We start from the raw sequence: 21,617 nt of genomic DNA on the forward strand, positions 1-21,617 counted from the left end.
ATAATTGTATTTTATATTTTACATTTTATATTTTATGTTTTATATTTTGTATTTTATATTACATATTTTATAATTTAAATTTTAAAGTTTATATTCTATATTTTTTATTTTATATTTTTTATTTAGTTTTTTTTGTATTTTATAATTTTGATTTTATAATTCATATTTTATAATATATAATTTTATTATAATATATAGACAGCGGAATCCTATGCAAATGCATATATGGTTAGGATGGTCGTAGATAAAATCTGATTAGACAGAAATTCGTTTTATTACAAAATAAAACGAATGAGGACCAGAAATTTTTGCATATTTTGCATATTCTGCATATCGTGCATATTTTGACATATTTGTACATATCTGCATAAAATGAGCATATGCAAAAATATATTCAAGGATTTGTGGTCTAACTATCCCACCAAAATGGCTGAAATTTGGTATTAAGTCTTCGTTAGGGGTATGCAACTTTAAAACTGAAATCTGTCCGCATAGGTCCACGTCTTGATATAGCCCCCATAGAACGGTACCTACCGATATTCGGTACTTTGAAAGTTGTAGCCTCAATATCCCACCGATATGACTGAAAATTGGTATTTAGTCTTCGTTTGGAGTATAAAACACTCCACCTGAAATTTGTCGGCATAGGTCCATGTCTTCATATAGCCCCCATAGAACGATACCTCCGGATTTTTGGTATTTTGAACGTGTGGCCTCAATATCCCTCCGAAATGGCTGAAATTTGGTAGTAAGTCTTCCTTTGGGGTATAAAACTTTCCACCTGAAATTTCTCGATATAGGTCCACATCTTCATATAGCCCCCATAGAAAGGTACTTCCTGATTTTCGGTATTTTGAAGGTTGTGGCCTCAATGCCCCTCCGAAATGACTGAAATTTGGCATTTTGTCTTCGATGTGGGTATAAAACTTTCCACCTGAAATTTGTCGGTATAGGTCCACGTCTTCATATAGCCCCCATAGAACGTACCTCCCGATTTTCGGTATTTTCAAGGTTGTGGCCTCAATATCCCTCCGAAATGGCTGAAATTTGGTATTAAGTCTTCTTTTCCACCTAAAATTTGTCGGTTGAGGTTCAGGCCTTCATATAGCCCCCATAGAACGATACCTCCCGATTTTCGGTATTTTGAAGGTTGTGGCTGTGGTTATACATTTCTCTATTTTATTGACTTGTCTGAAGAGAATTTTGAACAAAAAATTGTACACACAAACATTTTTGTACCTATTATTGAAATATTTGTTGCATAGGAAAATATATATTTTTGCATATGCAAAATTTTTGCATTTTGCATAATTTTGCATATGTCATATGTTTCGATTGCAATGTAATCAGAAGCCAAAATTATGCCCAGTCTCAAAATTTGACATGAATCGGGCCAAAAATAGGGGTTGCATAAAATTCCGCTGTCTAATAATATATAATTTTATTTTGTGGGTGCCACCGTGGTGCAATGGTATGCACACCCGCCTTGCACGCTGAAGGTCGTGGGTTCGATTCCCCGGCCAGTCAAAATCAAACACTTTTCAACGGTGGCAAAATACCCCTCAGTAATGTTGGCGACATTTTCTGAGTATTTCAGCCTTGTACTACTTCTCTACAAGTGGTGTCTTAGACACGCCGTTCGGACTCGGCGATAAACAGTAGCTCCCATATCATTGAGCTAATATGAATCGGGGTGCACCCGCCTGGGATGTTAGTGGAACAATTACAATTACAATTTTATTTTGTACATTTTATATTTTGAATCTTATATTTTTATACCCTCAGCATTTATGCTAACGAGGGTATATACACTTTCATACGGGCAAAATGTGCCTCATCTAAATGATGGTTTTAGACCCCAAGTATGTTTGGACGAAATGTGTTTCAGACAATTTGGAGTCGATTGACCAATGTCCGTCTGTCTGTCTGGCTGGCTGGAGCGCACGATAACTCTCAAACGGATCTGCCGATTCGGTCCAATATTTGGCATTCGTAATATTTTGTCCAAACATAGTTTAAATTCGAAGATAAGCCATATCGGTCCACTCCTTCAGGTACCTCCCCCCAAAAGTAAAAAAATGTTCGGAAAAATTGTGCGCACGATAACTCTTGAAGGGAGTGACCGATGAAATCCATACTTTGCACATCCTAATATATCTACCAGATATAGATCAGGTTCGAATATTTACTATATTTGTCTACTCCTTCTGCTACCATTCACACGCAATTTCGGAAAAGTTCACTTTAAGACCTGCTCTCGAATCACTTTGATTTTGGTTGAAGCGATTTGCATTCGTTACCTCCATTACGACGGTAAAAGTTTTTTCAGGGGCAAGTCCATATTTCTTAGGAAAACAGCCCGAAACGTGTAAAAACCCCTATACCACCAAATTTAGTGGTTGGAGAGCTCGAAACGAATACTGCGTTCGTCCACACTTTGGATAACGTAATATTTCTTCGAATATTAGATGAAATTCGAAGGTGGTGCTTATAGGTCCACTCTTCCGGTACCTCCCCAACAAAAATTCGAAAATATTTTCCAAAATGGTACGCGCGATATCTCATAAACGCAGCAATCAATTAGGTCCAAACTTTGCGCCTATAAATATTTTGTCCAAACTTAGGTAATGTTCAAATATGGGCTATATCGGTCCAATCCTTGGTTACCACCCACACAAATGTTCAACATTTTTGTGTAGTTAAGGATCTGTTCGAGGATCCTTTGGAAATTTTTACCGAAGGTTTTTTTATTGGTCCTGTTTACATCGATATTATGTATTTCGTAGGCAAGTATGGTACAAAAGCCCTATATATACCCCGCAAACTTTAGAGCTTTAATCCAGTCCAAAATTCTTTTATGGCAAAAAAAGTGTTTCACTTCACACAGGCTGAGGGTATATCTCTGTCGGCAAAGGCGACTGATACTTTTTTACTTGTTATTTATGTGATCTCTCCAGGTGAGTTTTGTATCGAAGGTTATTCCATGATATTTGGCCGATTTTGCAAACGGAACTTGGTCCGAGTTTATATACAGTGGCTTGTAGATTGTAGGTTTCAATGAGAAGTCGAAGTGCATTGTTTTAGTGCTGTTAAGTTTTAGGCCCCATTTAATGGTCCATTGGTGCACATCGTTTAAGGCTGACTGGAGTTTATCTATCGATTCTGTAGGATCGCGCCCCGTTGCCATTATGACTGTATCGTCGGCGAATGTTCCAATAATACAATTTTCGTGTACCGGTATATCGTATGTGTATATAAGATAAAGTATTGGACCCAAAATACTTCCCTGTGGGACTCCTGACGTTATTGGATATAAATTAGAATATGCATTCTCGTATCTAATTCTAAAGAATCTATCTTCGAGATATGAAGAAATGATGTCCACATAAATTGGGGGTAAGAGCCTTTTTATCTTTCGTACAAGTCCCCAATGCCACACTCCGTCAAATGCTTGGGAAATGTCTAGGAATACTGCCGAACAGGTTTGTTTAGTCTCGAAGGCGTTTTCGATCGCGTGCACGACCATATGCACTTGTTCAATGGTTGAGTGTTTTTTACGAAAGCCGAATTGATGGTCTGGGATGATACGTTTTATAGTTACCATTCTTTCTAGGTGCTTGCAAAATAATGTTTCGAATAATTTCCCAATAACTGGGAGCAGAGATATTGGTCTATAAGACTTGGTTTTTTTGGATTTTTGTCTGGTTTTGGTATCATAATAACTTCCGCCTCTTTCCAATAGCTTGGAATGTATTTGACTTTTAAGACCAAATTAAAAATTGTTTATAGCTTTGCTATTCCAGGATATGGTAAATGCTTGAGTACCATGCTATTTATTAAATCGAATCCAGGAGATTTATTGTTATCAAGTTTTTTCACAGCCATCAATGTTTCTTTTAACGTTATCTTTTCAAATTCAACATCGTGCTCGCTTTGTTGTAAGTTTGGAGTGAGGAATTGACCTTCTGTGTCAGTTGGGTTACTTATAGTATTTGAAAATATAGATCTTAAGTGTTCTGCAAATGTAGTCGCCTTTTCTTCATTGCTTTTTGCCCATATACCGTTTTCCTGTAAAATAGGCGCTTTCTGGAGAATTGGTATATTCTTTTGCTTCATTGCTTTCCATAGAGAGTAGTTGGTTTTGTTATCGTAAGTTAGATTTGTGAGGTAAGTGCGCATATTTGTATACCCTCCATCATAGTATGGAGGGTATATTAAGTTTGTCATTCCGTTTGTAACATATCGAACTAATCATTTGCGACCCTATAAAGTATATATATTCTTGATCAGGATAAAATTCTAAGATAAATTCTGTCCGTCTGTTGTAATCACTCTAGCGTCCGCAATAATTGAGATAGAGTGCTGAAATTTTGCACCCGAGGGTCTTTTTTCCATAGGCAGGTCAAGTTCGAAGATGGGCTATATCGGTCCACTCTTTGGTATAGCCCCCATATAACGGTACCTCCGGATTTGAGGTATTTTGACGTTCTTCGCCACATTTGCAGACCGAATTAGCTATAGCTAGCTATGGCACTTAGGGTTCTTAGTGATCAACAAACTTATATCTCAAAGGATATGGGCATAGGTCCATGTTTTGGTATAGTCCCCATATAACGGTACCTCCCGATTTTCGGTATTTTGAGAGTTTTTGCCACAATTTTTTACCGAACTATCTGCAATTTGACATTTGAGGTTCTCAGTGGTCATGAAACAACATGAAGTTTTTGCAAGAGACCCTGTAAGCCACGGCGCATCTGTCTTTCGGGGTTTTTAATATACACACAAAGGGCTTTCATCTCCAAAAGGAATTATCTCTGCCCCAACATTTGTGTTCACAGTGTAATTTAAGCAATAGTGGGAGGCAGTAGGAGTCTATCCATTGTCCAAAAGTAGTTCCACCTAATATTGTGAAAGGACCCTAATTATTCCATTTTAATTAAGACTATTTAATGGTGGAGGGTATAAAAAGTTCGGCCTGGCCGAACTTAACGACTTTTTACTTGTTCTCATTATGTTTTTTGATTTCTCTACTCAAACGTTGCGTAATGTTATTGAGGAGATTCTATCGGTTGGAGATCGGGAATTCTGCGTTTGTTTTTAACTAAGTCCTTTATATGGCTTGGATATGATGGGATGTTAACTGATAATTTCAAAGGGGGAGTACTATTCCATGCAGCTCGTGGAATGCAATTTGTAAAAGAGATCACCTCTCTTTCGATGTCCTCTTCGGTTTCGATGAGTGTATGTTGAACTGATTTATTTATTAGGTCTTGGAATTTATGCCAATTAGTTCGTTTGTTGATTAGTGTATAGTATGGAAGAGACAACAATGTTTGATTATCATACGATAAATATATTGGAGAGTGGTCTGAGCTAAGGCCGTAGCCATCATGAACAGAAATCTTATTCATATCAAGTTTCCAAGTTATGAAGAAATCTATAAGACGTGGGGTTTTCTTTAGATCCGCTGGGCAATATGTAGGTTGGCCAGTCGTGGCGACTTGACATCCCCTACTTTTTATACCCTCAGCCTTTAGGCTAAGGAGGGTATATACACTTTGATACGATGAAAATGTGCCTCATCGAAATAATGGTTCTAGACCCCAAGTATGTTTGGACGAAATGTGTTTCAGACAATTTGGAGCCGATCTATCTATGTCCGTCCGTCTGTCTGTCTGTCCTGCTGGCTGGAGCGCACGATAACTCTCGAACGGATGAACTGATTCGGTTCAAATTTTGGCTTTCGTAATATTTTGGCCAAACTTAGTTTAAGTTCGAAGATGAGCTACATCGGTCCACTCCTTCAGGTACCTCCCCCACAAAAGTTCGAAAATGTTCGGAAAATTTGTACGTACGATAACTCTTGAAGGGAGTAACCGATTTGGTCCATACTTTGCTAATCATGAAATGTCCACCAGACTAAGAAGAGGTTCCAATATGGACTCAATCGGTCCACTCCTTCGGGTACCTCCCACACAAAATTTGGGATAAGTTCAGTTTAGGACCAGCTCTCGAATGTTTTAGCAACTTGTATTCACTGCCCCCCCATACGACGATACAAGTTCCATCAGGGGCAAGTCCACACTTCCTGAGTAAATAGCGTGAAAGTTGCAAAAAAACCCATGACACCGTTTGAAATGGTTGGAGCGCAAGATAACTCTCTAACGGATCTGCCGATTCGATCCACAATATGGCCTTAGTAATATTTTGTCCAAACATAGTTTAAGTTTGAAGATAAGCCATATCGGTCCACTCCTTCAGGTACCTCCCCCACAAAAGTCCAAAAATGTTCGGAAAATTTGTTCGTACGGTAACTCTTGAAGGGAGTGGCCGAATTGGTCTATACTTTACACATTCTAATATATCTACTAGATATAGAGCAGGTTCAAATATGGACTATATTTGTCCACTCCATCCGGTACCTCCCACACAAAATTTCGGATAAGTTCACTTTAAGACCTGATATCGAATCACCTTTTTGAAGCAACTTGCATTCGCTGCCTCATTTACGATGGTAAACGTATTTTTAGGGGCAAGTCCATACTTCTTAAGCAAACAGGCCGAAGAGTGTAAAAACCCCCTATGGCACCATATGTTGTGGCTACAGATCCACTTCCATAACGGTCAATGTCGATCCATTTCTTTTAGTATCTTCTCCGCAAAACTTTTGATCTTTAATCCTAATCAACATTTTTGTCTGTTCAAACGCCCAAAATGTTTAAAACCCCCTAAATATATACGTATTTTGGGAAAAAATGGTTTCAGTATACACAGGCTGAGGGTATATCTCTGTCGGCAAAGCCGACTGATACTTTTTTACTTGTTATTGCTTTCATCAGTTCTTTTCCCTTTGATGTGGTTAATCTTGATCCCCATTGAGTGTTTTTTGCATTGAAGTCTCTTCTCATAACACTGTGCAAAATTTTTAAGGTGACCTTGTGCAAACAGTTCGAACTGGGGATTTTTTGAAAGTACAGACCCAAACGACAAGAAACCTTAGTTGGGTTTTGTTGTGTCAGATCCAGCTCGGATTTTATGGCCCCATCTAAACATGGTTAAATATTGAGTTTTTAAAGGTATTCGGGGCTATATCTCTGAAACCAATGCGAATCTTCTTCTGACCTCTGAAGCAAATTTGTAGATAAGGACAAGAATACAATATTTGGAGAAATAATGATCTCGAAAAACAACATTTATTGCAAATTTAAAAATATATGCAAAAATACCACAATTTTTATACATTTCGCACCGTATCTCCAAAACCGTTTTTTCTGAATATTTTCTTCAGTAAAAATATTCCCTGGAATGTAATACACAACTCTTCAGAACATGTCATTGTTGTAAAATGCCTCTATGCCGTTGTTTTCAGTAAATTTTTCAACGACGATTTAATAAAAATGTCAATAAGGTAGTGAAATCCGAAATGCGAGAATAAACTGTTGGTGTGAACTGTGTTTGAAATACGTGTTGTAAAAGATATGATGCAAAATACGGCTGAAACAACATGAAGTAAGCATTTTAGAGTTTCAGAATGTTCTAAAGAATTGTTGAGAATAATATCTATATTTTATAGATTTTGATGCCCTAGATGGAGTTTTTCTTATGTGGTTTCTTCAAAAGATAAGTTCTACTAGTTTAGCGCTACAATATTGCTAAAGACAACAAGGCCACATTACTATTCGTTTCTGAGATAAAGGCCTGATAAATGCAAAAAACTGTAGTTTTAGCCCGGTTTAGATGAGACCATAAAATCCGCTCACCTGACAGGACAAAAGCCTACTAGGGTTTTTGTAGTCTAAAATGTACTTTCAAGAAATGCATTCTAGAAGTTGTTTGCATTTTCAGTGTTGCATAGTGTAATTTAAATTTTATATTTTTTATTTTCTATTTTATATATTATATTTTATGTATTGTATTTGATATTTTGAAATTTATATTTTATAATTTAAATTTTGTATTTTTTTATTTTACATTTTATATTTTGTATTTTTTATTTTATAATATATATTTTATATTTTTGATTTTATAATTTTGATTATTTGTTTTTTATATTTTTTATTTTAAATTTCATATTTTATATCTTATATTTTATATTCAATATTTTATAGTTTATATTTTATATTTCACATTTTATATTTTATATTTATATGTTATAGTTCATATTCTATATTTTTTACGTTTTATATTTTAAAATTTAAATTTTATATTTTTTATTTTGTATTTTATATTTTATATATTATATTTGATGTATTGTATTTGATATTTTAACATTTATTATTTATATTATATTATATATTATATATTATATATTATATTATATATTATTTATATTATATATATTTTAATTTTTATAATTTAAATTTTATATTTTTTAGTTTACATTTTATATTTTGTATTTTATATTTCGTATGTTATATTTTATATTTTATTTATTTTATATTTTATGTATTATAATTTATATTTAATATTTTTGATTTTAAATTTCATATTTTATATCTTATATTTTATATTCAATATTTTATAGTTTATATTTTAAATTTGATATTTTATATTTTAAACTTTATATTTTATAATTTAAATTTTATATTTTTTATTTTATATTTAAATTTTATAATTTATATTTTATATGTGGTATATTATATTTTGTATTATATTTTTTATATTTAATGCTTCATTATACATTATGTAATATTTAATATAAAAAAATTGATTAAAATAGCTAACCATTTTTATTCTTTATATTTGCAGGATATTTAACAACAAAACCGCAAAAAATGTTAAAGTGATAATAGCCCTTGGCATTTTATAAAACAAAATTATTTCAATTACAAAAAGCAAGATAAACACATCGAACGCATCAACATGCTTGAAAATTTTGAACTTAATCCTCTAAATGCCACAACTCTATCCGCAACGATTCCGCATAATGACAACATATTCAGTAGCTTTACGAATACCACAACGACAATGGAGCCAAATGGTGGGAATGCCAAAAACGCTACAACGCTATTAAATGAAATCGCAATGAATTCTTCCGGATTTGTGGCCGATTATGCAGCACAGTGGCTAACTACCACAGTGGCGACAATTGCTTCCAATATAACGAATATGCTCAACGAAACTATAACTGCTAACATATTGCCATCAGCAACAACAACAACCACAACAGATGTTGCATTCAGCACATTTCACAACGACACTTTATCAACGAATGCCATGGTCGATGCCGATTTGCCCCCCTGCCATTTTATGAATCCCAACTTTAATTGCAGCATTGACGATTATGTGGAGTTTACTCTTGGTCCAAAAACGCTGCCCCTTTACAAAGCTCTTTTGGTGAGTATGAAAACCCTGAATAACCATATTTCAAGAAAGCAGAAATAGTGCACAACATAACTTGGCAAAAAAGCAAATATTTTATCTAAACTTTTTAATTAACCCTTAGTTTTTTGGCCAGAATTAAGCAATTTTTTTGCATCTGTTGCATTTTGTTTAGTTTTATGTTGCATTGCTTTTGAAAGTTGTGGTAAACAACGAAAGTTTGTTTCAAGGCAAAAGTTTCTGTGGTCGAAAATTCCTAGATTTGAATAATATTGAGTCGTTAAAATATTTGCAAAAAAATTTATTTTTTTTTTTTATTTTTAAAAATCATAGTTGACGAAAAGGGTAGTTTTTGTTCTTAAATAGATTTTATGGAATTTAAGATCAGTTTAGTGTCAACTTGGGGTGAAACATGTTTCGAATGTTATTTTCTATGAATGAAGTGTTTGTTCATGTGCTTTATCGTTTTTAAAGCTATTCATACTTGTTCACAGGATTCTTAAGGTGAAATCTCATATTTTAAAAGGGGTAGGTTTGTTACATTCCCAAAATGATTAGTCATTATAGATCCCTGCTGTTACTTTGCTTTTTAAGAAAGGTTGCCTTTCTTTAAAGTTATGCTGCCATATGAATTCCTAAAAATAAATATTGAATTTCATTTAAATTTTTCATTTGTCCATATTTATATTAGGCAATTTTCCTTGTGACAATTGTCAGTTTGATGGAGAGAGTGGTGAGGCATATGGTAACCTTTTGCATCTCAACACCCTCTCTTACCTACAAATTGACAATTGCAGCAAGGAAAATTGCCTAATGTAAATATGGACTTTTTAAACGACTAACATCAGTATTGTGTTTTTTGATAACTCCTTTTCCCTTTTTGCATGCCGTGGATACACATATCTATATATGTCCAATCATTCCTTGTTTTTACTTGCTGAATGACAGACAGACATCTTGGCAATGTAAACGATATTAGGTTCCGTTCCTTACCAGTAATTAATTGACTCTTTTTCAGTATAAACATTCTAATATTTGAAATGAAATTCATTATTTCGAACTCTCTTATGTCGTTATGTGTTTGCATATTATTAAATATTTCTAAGAATGTAAAAAGTTTCAAAGAACGTTTTATGCATATGTGTGAGACATATTCGGTTCTCAAAAGCAAATTAAATTAAAAATTCTCAAAAAAGAAAACATTTACAAGAAATTTTAATTAAATTAGATATATGTATGTTTGTTCCCAGAGCATGGAAATCAAGTCACGAGCTACCTAAAGATAAATTATTTTGCTTCTGAGCAGATGTTAAAAAGCTAAATCATAAATTCTGTGTCAACACGGACACAATGAAGGGATGTGTTCCTTCACGCTAAAATTCTTATACATATGTTTTGACAAGTTTTGACTATGTTAGAGACTTATGCTGATAATGTTGCAATTAAGCTGAAAAAAAATTTATGACACTATCGATAGTATCGATACGTCGATATTATCGGAAGAAACTGTACGAAATTCACGTATTTGAAAAATTTTAAAAGCAGCAAAAATTCAAAAGCAATGCCGAACCAAAGTATTGGCTTGTTGTTAAAACCAACATTTGAATATGCAACAACAGCGGAACATAGAAATAAATTCCAAGTTTATCACACATAGCCCATGCGGTCCTGATCACAAACTAAAATATTTCATAGATATGTTTGTAGAATTTTACCTTTAAAATTTTGTGGAAAAAAGAAAACATACGAGTAAGGGTTTCATAAGCTTTATAAAGGTACCAGTATTGTAGTAAGTTTACACTGTAAAGTTAAATCTAGTGGTTTTGAATTCCATTGCAGATACGTCAAATCAACGCTCATAAGAGAAATAGCCCGACACAAATATCTGATATAAACATTCCCGAATTTCGAAGAGAGATATTTCGTTGCAGTCAGGGAACATAGAACACTATTTTAGACCACAGTGGCGAACATTGATTTTGGGTTTCAGCCAATACACAGTGATTCTATCCATTTTTTGTACATCATCTGGCAAATGTGACAGCTATGAAATGGAACTTTTTAAAAATATATTAGTTTTTGCTTCATTTTAACGCGTTCATCTTAAGAATACGAGAGTCTCTAAAAAACCTTCTGGCCTAGGAAACACGCAGAGCCGCCAGGCGTCGTTTGACAGTTTTATACCCTCCGCCATAAGATGGGGGCTATATTAAGTTTGTCATTCCGTTTGTAACTACTCGAAATGATTATTGTAGACCCCACAAACTATATATATTCTTGATCAGCGTGCAATTCTACATCGATATAGCCATGTCCGTCCGTCTGTGGAAATCACTCTAGCGTCCGAACGGATTGAAGTAGGTGGATGAAATTTTGGTAGAATCTATTATATGTACGTAGGACTTTTTATATTGAAAGCCGGCTATGTAGGTCTACGTTTTTGTACGAGTATAGCCCCCATACAAAGTGACGCGTCGTCGTTTTACGGAATTTTTAAGATATTTGTCCCATTTTTCCACCGAATTGGTTGTAATTTGGTATTTTGTGTCTCCAGAGGCTAAAAAAGATTTCTGCCAAAGTTTGTTTATATAGGTCCACGTTTTGGTGATAAAAAAGCCCTATATATCGTTACGCCCAAAATTTTGAAAACCCCCTAAATACATAAGTTTTTTTTGGAACAAGTAAAAAAGTATCAGTCGGCCTTTCCGACAGATATATACCCTCAGCCTGTGCAAGTTGAAACACTTTTTTTTCAAAAAAAACTTATGTATTTAGGCGGTTTCAAAATTTTGGTCGTATGAACCGACAACAATTTTGAATAGGATTAAAGTTAAAAAATTTTGCGGAAAACGTACTTAAAGGAATGGACCGACATAGACCATGGGGTGCCATAGGGGGTTTTTACACCCTTCGGGCTGTTTTCTCAAGAAGTATGGACTTGCCCCTGAAACAACTTTTACCATCGTAATTGAGGCAGAGAATGTAAGTTACTTCAAAAACATTCAAAGTGATTCAATAGCAGGTCTTAAAGTGAACTTATCCAAAATTTTGTGTGGGAGGTACGGGATGGAGTGGACAAATATAGTCCATATTCGAACCTGATCTACAGTCTGTCGCAAAAGTTAGTATACACCGTTGAAACAAAAATGTATTAGGGATAAATATCACTATAACTTATTGAAAACAAAAAACAATTAGTTTTATTTGATAGACAAGAAGGTTGTCTTCCGTAATAACAAATTAAAGTCCGCAATATTTGCATACATTAGCAAATGTACGGTTCGAATCCCAAAAAGAACAAAATTTATGTCACAAAAGTTAGTATACAACGGAGAATCCTCGTGGAACAGTGTAAAAAATTTTTGATATTTTTGAACAAAATGAAACTAAATCTGTACTTAAGATCATAAAGAGTATATTAATTGGTTTTAATGACAGTTATAGTACTTATAGTGACAAGTCCAACGTACACTGAATCGTAAAATCCAAAAAAAATGGTCATCTACAAATACAACAACTGTAGCGACAAAATTCCGGGTGTTATGTCCTGTTTATGAATTCTAAAGCCATGAAATGCTCAGAAAAGCTCTATAGTTTCAATATGGGTGATTTTGATCGAGTTTCGACTTGTCCTGTTTGAAAAAACGGGAATTTCTTGAAGGAAACCCATACTTTTGAGGCCATTGTCCTTTTGAAACATGTAATAATCCTTAATCCTTACACATACGGACTTTCCTTTTCAGTTAATTTTCTCACAAATTATGTCCATTTTCACATTCCCACCAAAAATAAATAGTAGGAGAACCTCAAGTTCTGGTGTAAGTCCTACAGTGATACTCCACCACCACAGAAGGATATGATAGCTAATTTAAAATTTTAATACAGAACTTTCTCTGCTGTTATAATGCATGGATTGTGCAAAAACGTTCTGAAAAACTGTGTTCGCTTCACTTAGGACCAAAATACAACTAAATGGATCAGTTAGAAGTAGTTCATTAGACATTAGTAGTACATTAGACACTATGGACACGAGAAGCATGTCCGATACTACTAAAAGGCCAGTAGGACAGTATAACTGTAGGGCTTACAACAGATCTTGAGGTTCTCCTACTATTTACTTTTGGTGGGAATATGAAAAGGGGCAAAATTTATGAGAAAATTAACTCAAAAGGAAAGTCCTTATGTGTAAGGATTAAGGATTATTACATGTTTCAAAAGGACAATGGCCTCAAAAATATGGATTTCCTTCAAGAAATTCCCGTTTTTTCAAACAGGACAAGTCAAAACTCGATCAAAATCACCCCATATTGAAACTTTAGAGCTTTTCTGAGCATTTCGTGGCTTTAGAATTCATAAACAGGACATAACACCCGGAATTTTGTCGTTGTATTTGTAGATGACCAATTTTGTGGATTTTACGATCCAGTGTTTGTTGGACTTGTCACTATAAGTACTATAACTGCCATTAAAACCAATTAATATACTCTTTATGATCTTAAGTACAGATTTAGTTTCATTTTGTTCAAAAAATATCAAGAATTTTTTACACAGTTCCACAAGGATTCTCCGTTGTATACTAACTTTTGCGACATAACTTTTGGTCTTTTTGTGATTCGAACCGTACGTTTGCTAATGTATGCAAATATTGCGGACTTTTAATTGTTATTACGGAAGACAACCTTCTTGTCTATCAAATAAAACTAATTGATTGTTGTTTTCAATAATTTTTAGTGATATTTATCCCTAATACATTTTGGTTTCAACGGTGTATACTAACTTTTGCGACAGACTGTATATCTGGTACATATAATGAGAATGTGTAAAGTATGGACCAAATCGGTCACTCCCATCAAGAGTTATCGTGCGCACAATTTTTCCGAATATTTGTGAACTTTTGTGGGGTAGGTACCTGAAGGAGTGGACCGATATGCCTTATCTACGAACTTAAAGTACGTTTGGAAACAATATTACGAAGGCCAAATTTTGGCCGGAATCGGAATTTCCGTTCGAGAATTATCTTGCGCTTCCACCCATAAACATGGTGTCATAGGGTTTGTTTTTCAACTTTCAGGCTATTTTTGCAGGAAATATGGACTTGCTCTTGAGGAAACTTGTACCTTCGTATAGGGGACAGTAAATACAAGATGCTACAACAAAAACCAAGGCGATTCGAGAGCAGGTCCTAAACTGAACTTTTCCGATATTTTGTGTGGGAGGTACTCGAAGGAGTTTACCGATTGAGTCCATATTGGAACCTCATCGAAGTCTGGTAGAAATTTCATAATGTGCAAAGTATGGACCAAATCGGTTACTCCCTTCAAGAGTTATCGTACGCACAGATTTTCCGAACATTTTCGAACTTTTGTGGGGGAGGTACCGGAAGGAGTGGACCGATATAATCCATCTTTGAACTTGAACTAAGTTTGAACAAAATATTACGAAAGCCAAATTTTGGACCGAATCGGCAGATCCACTCGGGAGTTATCTTGCCCTCCAACCACTACACACGGTGTCATAGAGTTTTTTGTAACTTTCAGGCTATTTTCTCAGGAAGTATGGACTTGCCCCTAATGAAACTTACAGCGTCGTAAAGAGGACAGCGAATACAACTTGCTTAAACAAAAATCAAAGTGATTCGAGACCAGGTCCTAAACTGAACTTTTCCGAAATTTTGTGTGGGAGGTACCCGAAGGAGTGGACCGATTGGGACCATATTGGAAACTCATCTAAGGTTGGTAGAAATTACACGATGTGCAAAGTATGGACCAAATCGGTTATTCCCTACAAGAGTTATCGTGCGCACAAATTTTGCGACAATTTTTAAACATTTGTGGGGGAGGTACCTGAAGGAGTGGACCTATATGGCCCATCTTCGAACTTAAATCGAATCTGGACAAAATATTTCGATACCCAAAATTTGAACCGAATCGATTGATCCGTTCGAGAGTTATCGTGCGCACCAGCCTGCCAGACAGACAGACGGACGGACATTGCTAGATCTACTCAAAATTGTCTGAAACGGATATCGTACAAACATACTTGGGGTCTAAAACCATTATTTCGATGACGCACATTTTTGGTCGTATCAAAGTGTAAATACCCTCTTTAACCTAAAGGCTGAGGGTATAAAAAGGGTGTATCTCTGTAGGCAAAGCCGACTGACACTTTTTTACTTGTTGAAAGTACATATTGATACTACAAAAACTCTAGTAGGGTTTTGTCCTGTCAGATCCAGTTCGCATTTTATGGCCTCATCTAAACCGGGCTAAAACTACAGTTGTTTGCATTTATCGGGCCTTTATCTCAGAAACGAAAAGGAATTTGGCCATGCTGTCTTTGGCAATATTGTAGCCCTACATAAAAAAAATTCCATCTATGGCATCAAAATCAATTAAATATAGAAATTTTTATATAATTGCTGAAATTCTGGTCAGTATCAGCTAAACTATTGGGAGTTGAACCTAGTAACCCTTTGCAAAAATTTTCCAAATAAAGTTCTCAGCAATTCTTCAGAACATTCTGAAACTCTAAAATGCTTAGTTCATGTTGTTTCAGCGGTAGTTTGCATCACATTTTTTACAACACGTATTTCAAACACAGTTCGTACCAACAGTTTATTCTCGCATTTTGGATTTCACCACATTATTGACATATTTATTAAATTGTGTTTGCAAAATATACTGAAAACAACGTGATAGAGGCATTTTACAACAATAGCTTGTTCTGAAAAGTTGTGTATTACATACCGGCGAATATTTTTCCCGAGAAAACATTAAGAAAAAATTTACGGTTTTGGAGATATGGTGTGAAATGTATACAAATTATGAAAATTTTCCATATTTTTTAAAATTTGAGGCAATAAATGTAGTTTTTCGAGCTCATTGTTTCTACAAATATTTTGTTCTTGCCCATATCTACAAATTTGCTTCAGAGGTAAGATGAAAATTCACATAGTTTTCAGGGATATAGCCCAGAATTTCTTTAAAAAGTCAATATTTAACCATGTTTAGATGGGACCAGGAAATCCAAGCTGGATCTGACACAACAAACCCCAACTATCGTTTTTGTAGTTTGGGTCTGTACTTTCAAAAAATCCTCAGCTCAAATTATTTGTACAAGATTACCTTAAAAATGTTGCACAGTGTAAGTTAGATCACTCATTTGTTGTTGTTGTTGTTTTTTTTTTAACATATGCCTAGACACTGACAAATGTATTCATTAATTTGTTTCCATTTCTTTTAGTGATGCTTTACTAAAAAGACGAAATAAATAATTAAAATCTTTCAATCATTGCCCCCTTTTCTGAAAGAAGACAATAGATTGGTTTCCATAGTCGGACAACTGTTGAAGTTTTCATCATTAATCATTTATTTCTGTTTATGTCAGTGTTTCATCTTTATGTTCTCAAGCAGCTCAAAAATAATCATTTGCTAAAATAATGAGATAGATGACCAGAGGTTGTTTACATTTAAATGCATGGCCTTCGTCGTGCTTTCTTAACCTCTAAAATAAGAATAATACATTTTCTTAATGCTAATAGAAATGTAACGATAACTCACTAAAGTCTGCTAACAACAATAATTTACCAAATTAACTCACAAAATAATGGAAATCCACTTTGTTAAAAATAGCAAACGAATAGAAAATAGAGAATTGTTAAATGTCCAGTTTCCATATACAAATAAATGTTTCAGTACATTCTATTTCAGTACATTTTCCTATTTTTTAGGTAATGAATAATTCCAAGTTTTTAAAAAATGTTTAATGGTTAAGTTTTTAAAAAATGGTTAAGTCGGATTTTCTCACTTATTGAGACTTATAAGTTTTAGTTTTTCATGGCTGATGGACCAAGGACGTACGCAGGGTGGGGCCCAGGGGGTCCGGGTTTGCTTTTATTGTAGCAAGTCTTTCATTCACTGGGGGTGAAGCTGAAAACCTGATGTTTTAACCTCCGACCAACTACAAATCCGCAACCAAACGTATGCTTTATGTCAGCATCCGGCAATAAGGGGCACACATGCCCTTGATGAGAATAACAACAGAGCAACCACCACTCAGTCTTCTTTCAGAAGTCAATGAAGAAGGTTCTGCTGTCGCTTTTTTCAATGATTTTTAATTTTAGCAATGTATTAACGCACACGATGTTTGTGGAGAGAGCAAGAGAGAGTCGTATGCATGAGACCACAAAAAATGCGTTTGTGTTAGTGCCGATACCTGCTTTATGTGATGGCAGCTTTAATACAGTACGTCTGGGTGTTGTTGTGACGCCTTTCTCAATCCATCGTATTTCCTGTTTGGTAGTAATATCGGCTTGTGCTTTTCAAGTACATCTGCCAAGGCATAAACTGCACTTTCACTCAGTCATGGTCCTTAAAACGTTTGCGGGCCTCGTATACTTTTCTTTTCCTTTGTTTGTTCATAGCACGATGCTACTAAAACTACGCCAAACCTGTAGGGGACGTGCGGGATGAAAGATACCAAGCAACGGTCCTGACCGGCTTTAACATTGCAAAGCCCAGGACTTATCTTGGTGGTCCCCCTTTCAACTCAAGTGGACACTGTTCTCTCCGTGGTGTCACCTGGGCAATATATATAAAACATATGACTTTCCACGGAATAGTGTTGAAGTTTGACGAAGAAAATCTTTACCTTCATTAATTTCATAAAAATAAACAAATATGTGTACTACGGTTCACTATGCATGATCTTTAAACACTATCATGCATCAACACGAATAGTAAAAATAAACCAAATTTGTTCTCCGATTTTTCTCATTTTTTCGTTCGTACTTCTTCAACGTCGGTACATCAATAATTACACATTTACAATTTGTCCACAATGCGCGAGCGCAACTTGTACAATTGTTCTGTTTATTTACAATGAATATTGCCAAAGAAGCACAAAAGAAAATAGAAAAAAATCACTTCAGTGAGAGAGAGAGGGAAAACGTTCGTCAAACTAACCGGACAGAGTTCGGACCGAAGTCCGTCAGAAGCGTCGGAAAAAACCTTCGACTTTGAGCATACGCGTCGGACGTCTGACATTGTGTTTGCTGGGTCATGTCAAGCTCTTTTATATGTATAGATTTAAAAATATTTTTTCTTGAAGCGGACGAGAGCTCCAATTGTTGCTGCCAATTATATTCTTTTTGGTATTTATATCCTCAATATATTTGCGTTTTATAGCTTTGGATAGCCTGTTTAGATCTATATTTAGTTCTCTTGCCAATAAAAACCACACTTTTCCAAAGAGGACAAAAACAAGTTCGTGTTATTTGTCAATATCCTGCTGAGAGTTAAGAAGCAAACACAAATTAACACCGTTACGCTTAGCCATTAAAATGTTGTTTCGCCTCATTACCGATTGTTATAAATAGATGTTGTATCCTCTGTTGTGAGACTTTACTCGTTCATTGCAAACATTTGTTCCTAATTTTATGTATTTTATTACCTAAATTCGCAGACTAATCAGGGTTGGTGAAAATAATAAATGTCTAGTCCGAAAATGGCGTAGAATTACCATAAAAAGTACGCGAATAGGAAATGGTGCAATAAACATATTAAGATAATTACAAAGGGATAAAGGATAGAGCGCCGAAGTTGATACAGAAAATAATGGACATACAATTTAAGTTTTTTTTTTTTTGCATATCGCTTCAGGGGAATCCTCATTTCAGCCGTCCAATTGGTGAACAGTGAGTGCGGCAATGGATTTAGAGACGGATATTTTCATATTCCTCAGATGGAAGAACTGCACTAAGTCAGCTATTTAGACATTTAACCTATCACGTATATCAACGGCGATAGGACTCGACCGTACAATAATCCGCATACATTACGATTTCCATGCCGCAATTCATCCATGTAGAATTTCTGAAAGGTTGAGGTTAAACCGTTTCGATGATATCACCTTGGGGAACTCCCTGTTTTACTCTACGGTTATTGGAATTCTTATTCTTATTCGAATAACGTTCATACATATAGTTGATTATCCAACGTTTCAAACACGATTGAAGGGAAGTCTTCTCTTTGTTCTCGAACAGAGTCAACCGGTCACACGGCCTGTTCTGTTTCAGTGCATTTTTTCGAAATCCTTGCTGATGTGGGGTAACCGGCAAACTGCTTAGCCTCTAGAATTAAGAATAGTACCTTTAGAATAATTGTTACTGGCAAAAAGAGGGAAAGCGGCTTACACGATTCAACTGCTGGCATTTTTGCCTGACTTCAATATCGGGACCACACATCCAACTTTCCAGGCTTATACTACAATATGGTTGGTTAACGATAGGTTGAGGTCACTTGTTAAATATTCAACCCCGGTTTCATCCAGTTGTTTAAGCATTGTCATTGTGATTCAGTTTGGGCCCAACGCTTTCGCATTTCGGACGACGTCTGAAACATCGCTCTTCGTAAATTTTGGTGGTACTTTCTATTCTGGGAGCGCTCTTATATGGCATATCACACTGTTCTTAGCCATATCCCTCTCGGGTTGCTCGCACACCTCTAACACACGCACCTCTTCGGATCAGTCACTGTCAGGACGTTGAAAGCAACAGCCGTTTAATCCCCCCTCTTACCCAGATTCGATCATGATTTACCCGTTGTTCACACTTTACTTAAACCTGCACCAATGTTACATTGCTTCTGATGGTCTAGTCACCTTTCCCGCTTATGCTCGCCTACTAGCCTGTTGACTGCAAGAGTAAGTTCCCTAACTCTTGGGTCTTCAGAGCTCGCACGACGTAGCTCATCACGTTCATGTGTTCGGTCCGCCGTTTTTTTTTGTGAAATATACTATAAATTCGGGTATTCGACCAGCAGGTATGTCGCAAGCGGTTTCAGTTGTGATGATATGTCGGAAAATTCTTTCAGTTATCCGATGATTTGAGGGAATTGGCAGCAATCTGAGACCTTGATTGGCAAATGCTCTGAACCCCTGGCAATCCATGGTCCAACAAATTACGGCGGTTAGAGGTTATGAATTCGGATGGGCTGTTAACGGAGACGATGATCGGAAGATGGTCTGGACCAAGGACATGTGATTTCTGGCGAGCTGTGGTAATCGCCTATTCGAACACATAGGATCGTCTTCGTTTTCCGTGCAGAATATGGAGCTATCAGTTTGCTCGGCCATCACTATACCCCTCTTTACATTGCCAAGGGCGAAATGCCAAAGGTCATGATGAGCATTGAAGTCCCCTAGCACCAGACCGTTATTGCCCATCAAAAGCGCGTTAATGTGCCCTGCATTATATGCCCGATATTAACACGCTTTTGGAGGTTGCTAGCGGAGCTGGCCGAGCCAATTGATAGCTCCAAATTTTGCACGATGAACGAAAACGCTCCTACGAGGACAAGTAGGTGATTGTCGCATCTCGTCAGATATCACCTTGTGGTCTAATAAATGTGTCCCTGCATCCCCTCCCTTGGCTATTCATCGGCGATATGTACAGCAACTCTACCTCGGCAGTCCCACACTTTACTGCTACCTTCATGGAGAGATTTGTGTATAAGGAAGGCAAGTCCTTCTCCTCCGTTTCTAATACGATCCTTCCGCAAAATGTTGTAACCATAGCAACGTTCTAAGGCCTGTACCTGGTGAGCTATGTTTCCTTGATCGCTGCGACCCTGACGATCTTTTGACTACAATTTCGCTGCCTTGTTGAAAGTGAATTGCAGGAACGATGCATTTCCTCAGGGGCTTTGAACAACAAGTGAAGTTAGAAACTGAGCTTGTTCCTGTTAGGTAGACTGGTATCTCGTATTCCGACGACGACGATGAATTTTGTACAACAACATGTGGTATTAGATGCTGCGTTTGTTTTTGTTTGGTAGACTGGTATCTCGTAATCCGACGACGACGAAGTTGGACAGACGCTAGGAGAACGATGCATATTCAGGGCTTTGTACAACAACATGTGGTGTTAGAAGCTGCTTTTGTTTTTGTTGGGTAGATTGGTATCTCGTATTCCGACGACAACGATGAATCTGACGACCAAGTTGGAGAAACGCTAGGAGAACGATGTATTTCCGGGGCTTTGAATAACAACATGTGGTGTTAAAAGCTGCTTTTGTTTTTGTTGGGTAGACTGGTATCTCGTATTCCGACGAAGACGATGAATCTGGGGCTTTGTACAACCACATGTGGTGTTAGATGCTGCGTTTGTTTTTGTTGGGTATACTGGTATCTCGTATTCCGATGACGACGAAGTTGGAGAGACGCTAAGATATTATCAGGATCAGCAAGCAGCATCCTCGCAACTATCGCAGTAGTCCTGTAGGCAGTTAAGAATAGAG

General features: G+C 36.0%; 1 protein-coding gene across 3 annotated transcripts in view; it reads left to right on the forward strand.

Moving 5' to 3' along the window:
- CapaR (Capability receptor) overlaps positions 1–21,617 on the forward strand; it is a 325,413-nt gene that overhangs the window by 216,163 nt on the left and 87,633 nt on the right. For all 3 annotated transcript variants that reach the window (XM_073981520.1, XM_073981521.1, XM_073981518.1), the window contains one exon: positions 8,749–9,336. In XM_073981520.1, coding sequence (XP_073837621.1) covers positions 8,863–9,336 — 474 coding nt within the window. In that variant the 5' untranslated portion in view covers positions 8,749–8,862. The remainder of the gene's footprint in view (positions 1–8,748; positions 9,337–21,617) is intronic.

The sequence above is a fragment of the Musca autumnalis genome, unplaced genomic scaffold (assembly GCF_047663935.1).
Source record: "Musca autumnalis isolate F117 unplaced genomic scaffold, ASM4766393v1 scaffold_4, whole genome shotgun sequence".
Taxonomy (NCBI): Eukaryota; Metazoa; Arthropoda; class Insecta; order Diptera; family Muscidae; genus Musca; species Musca autumnalis.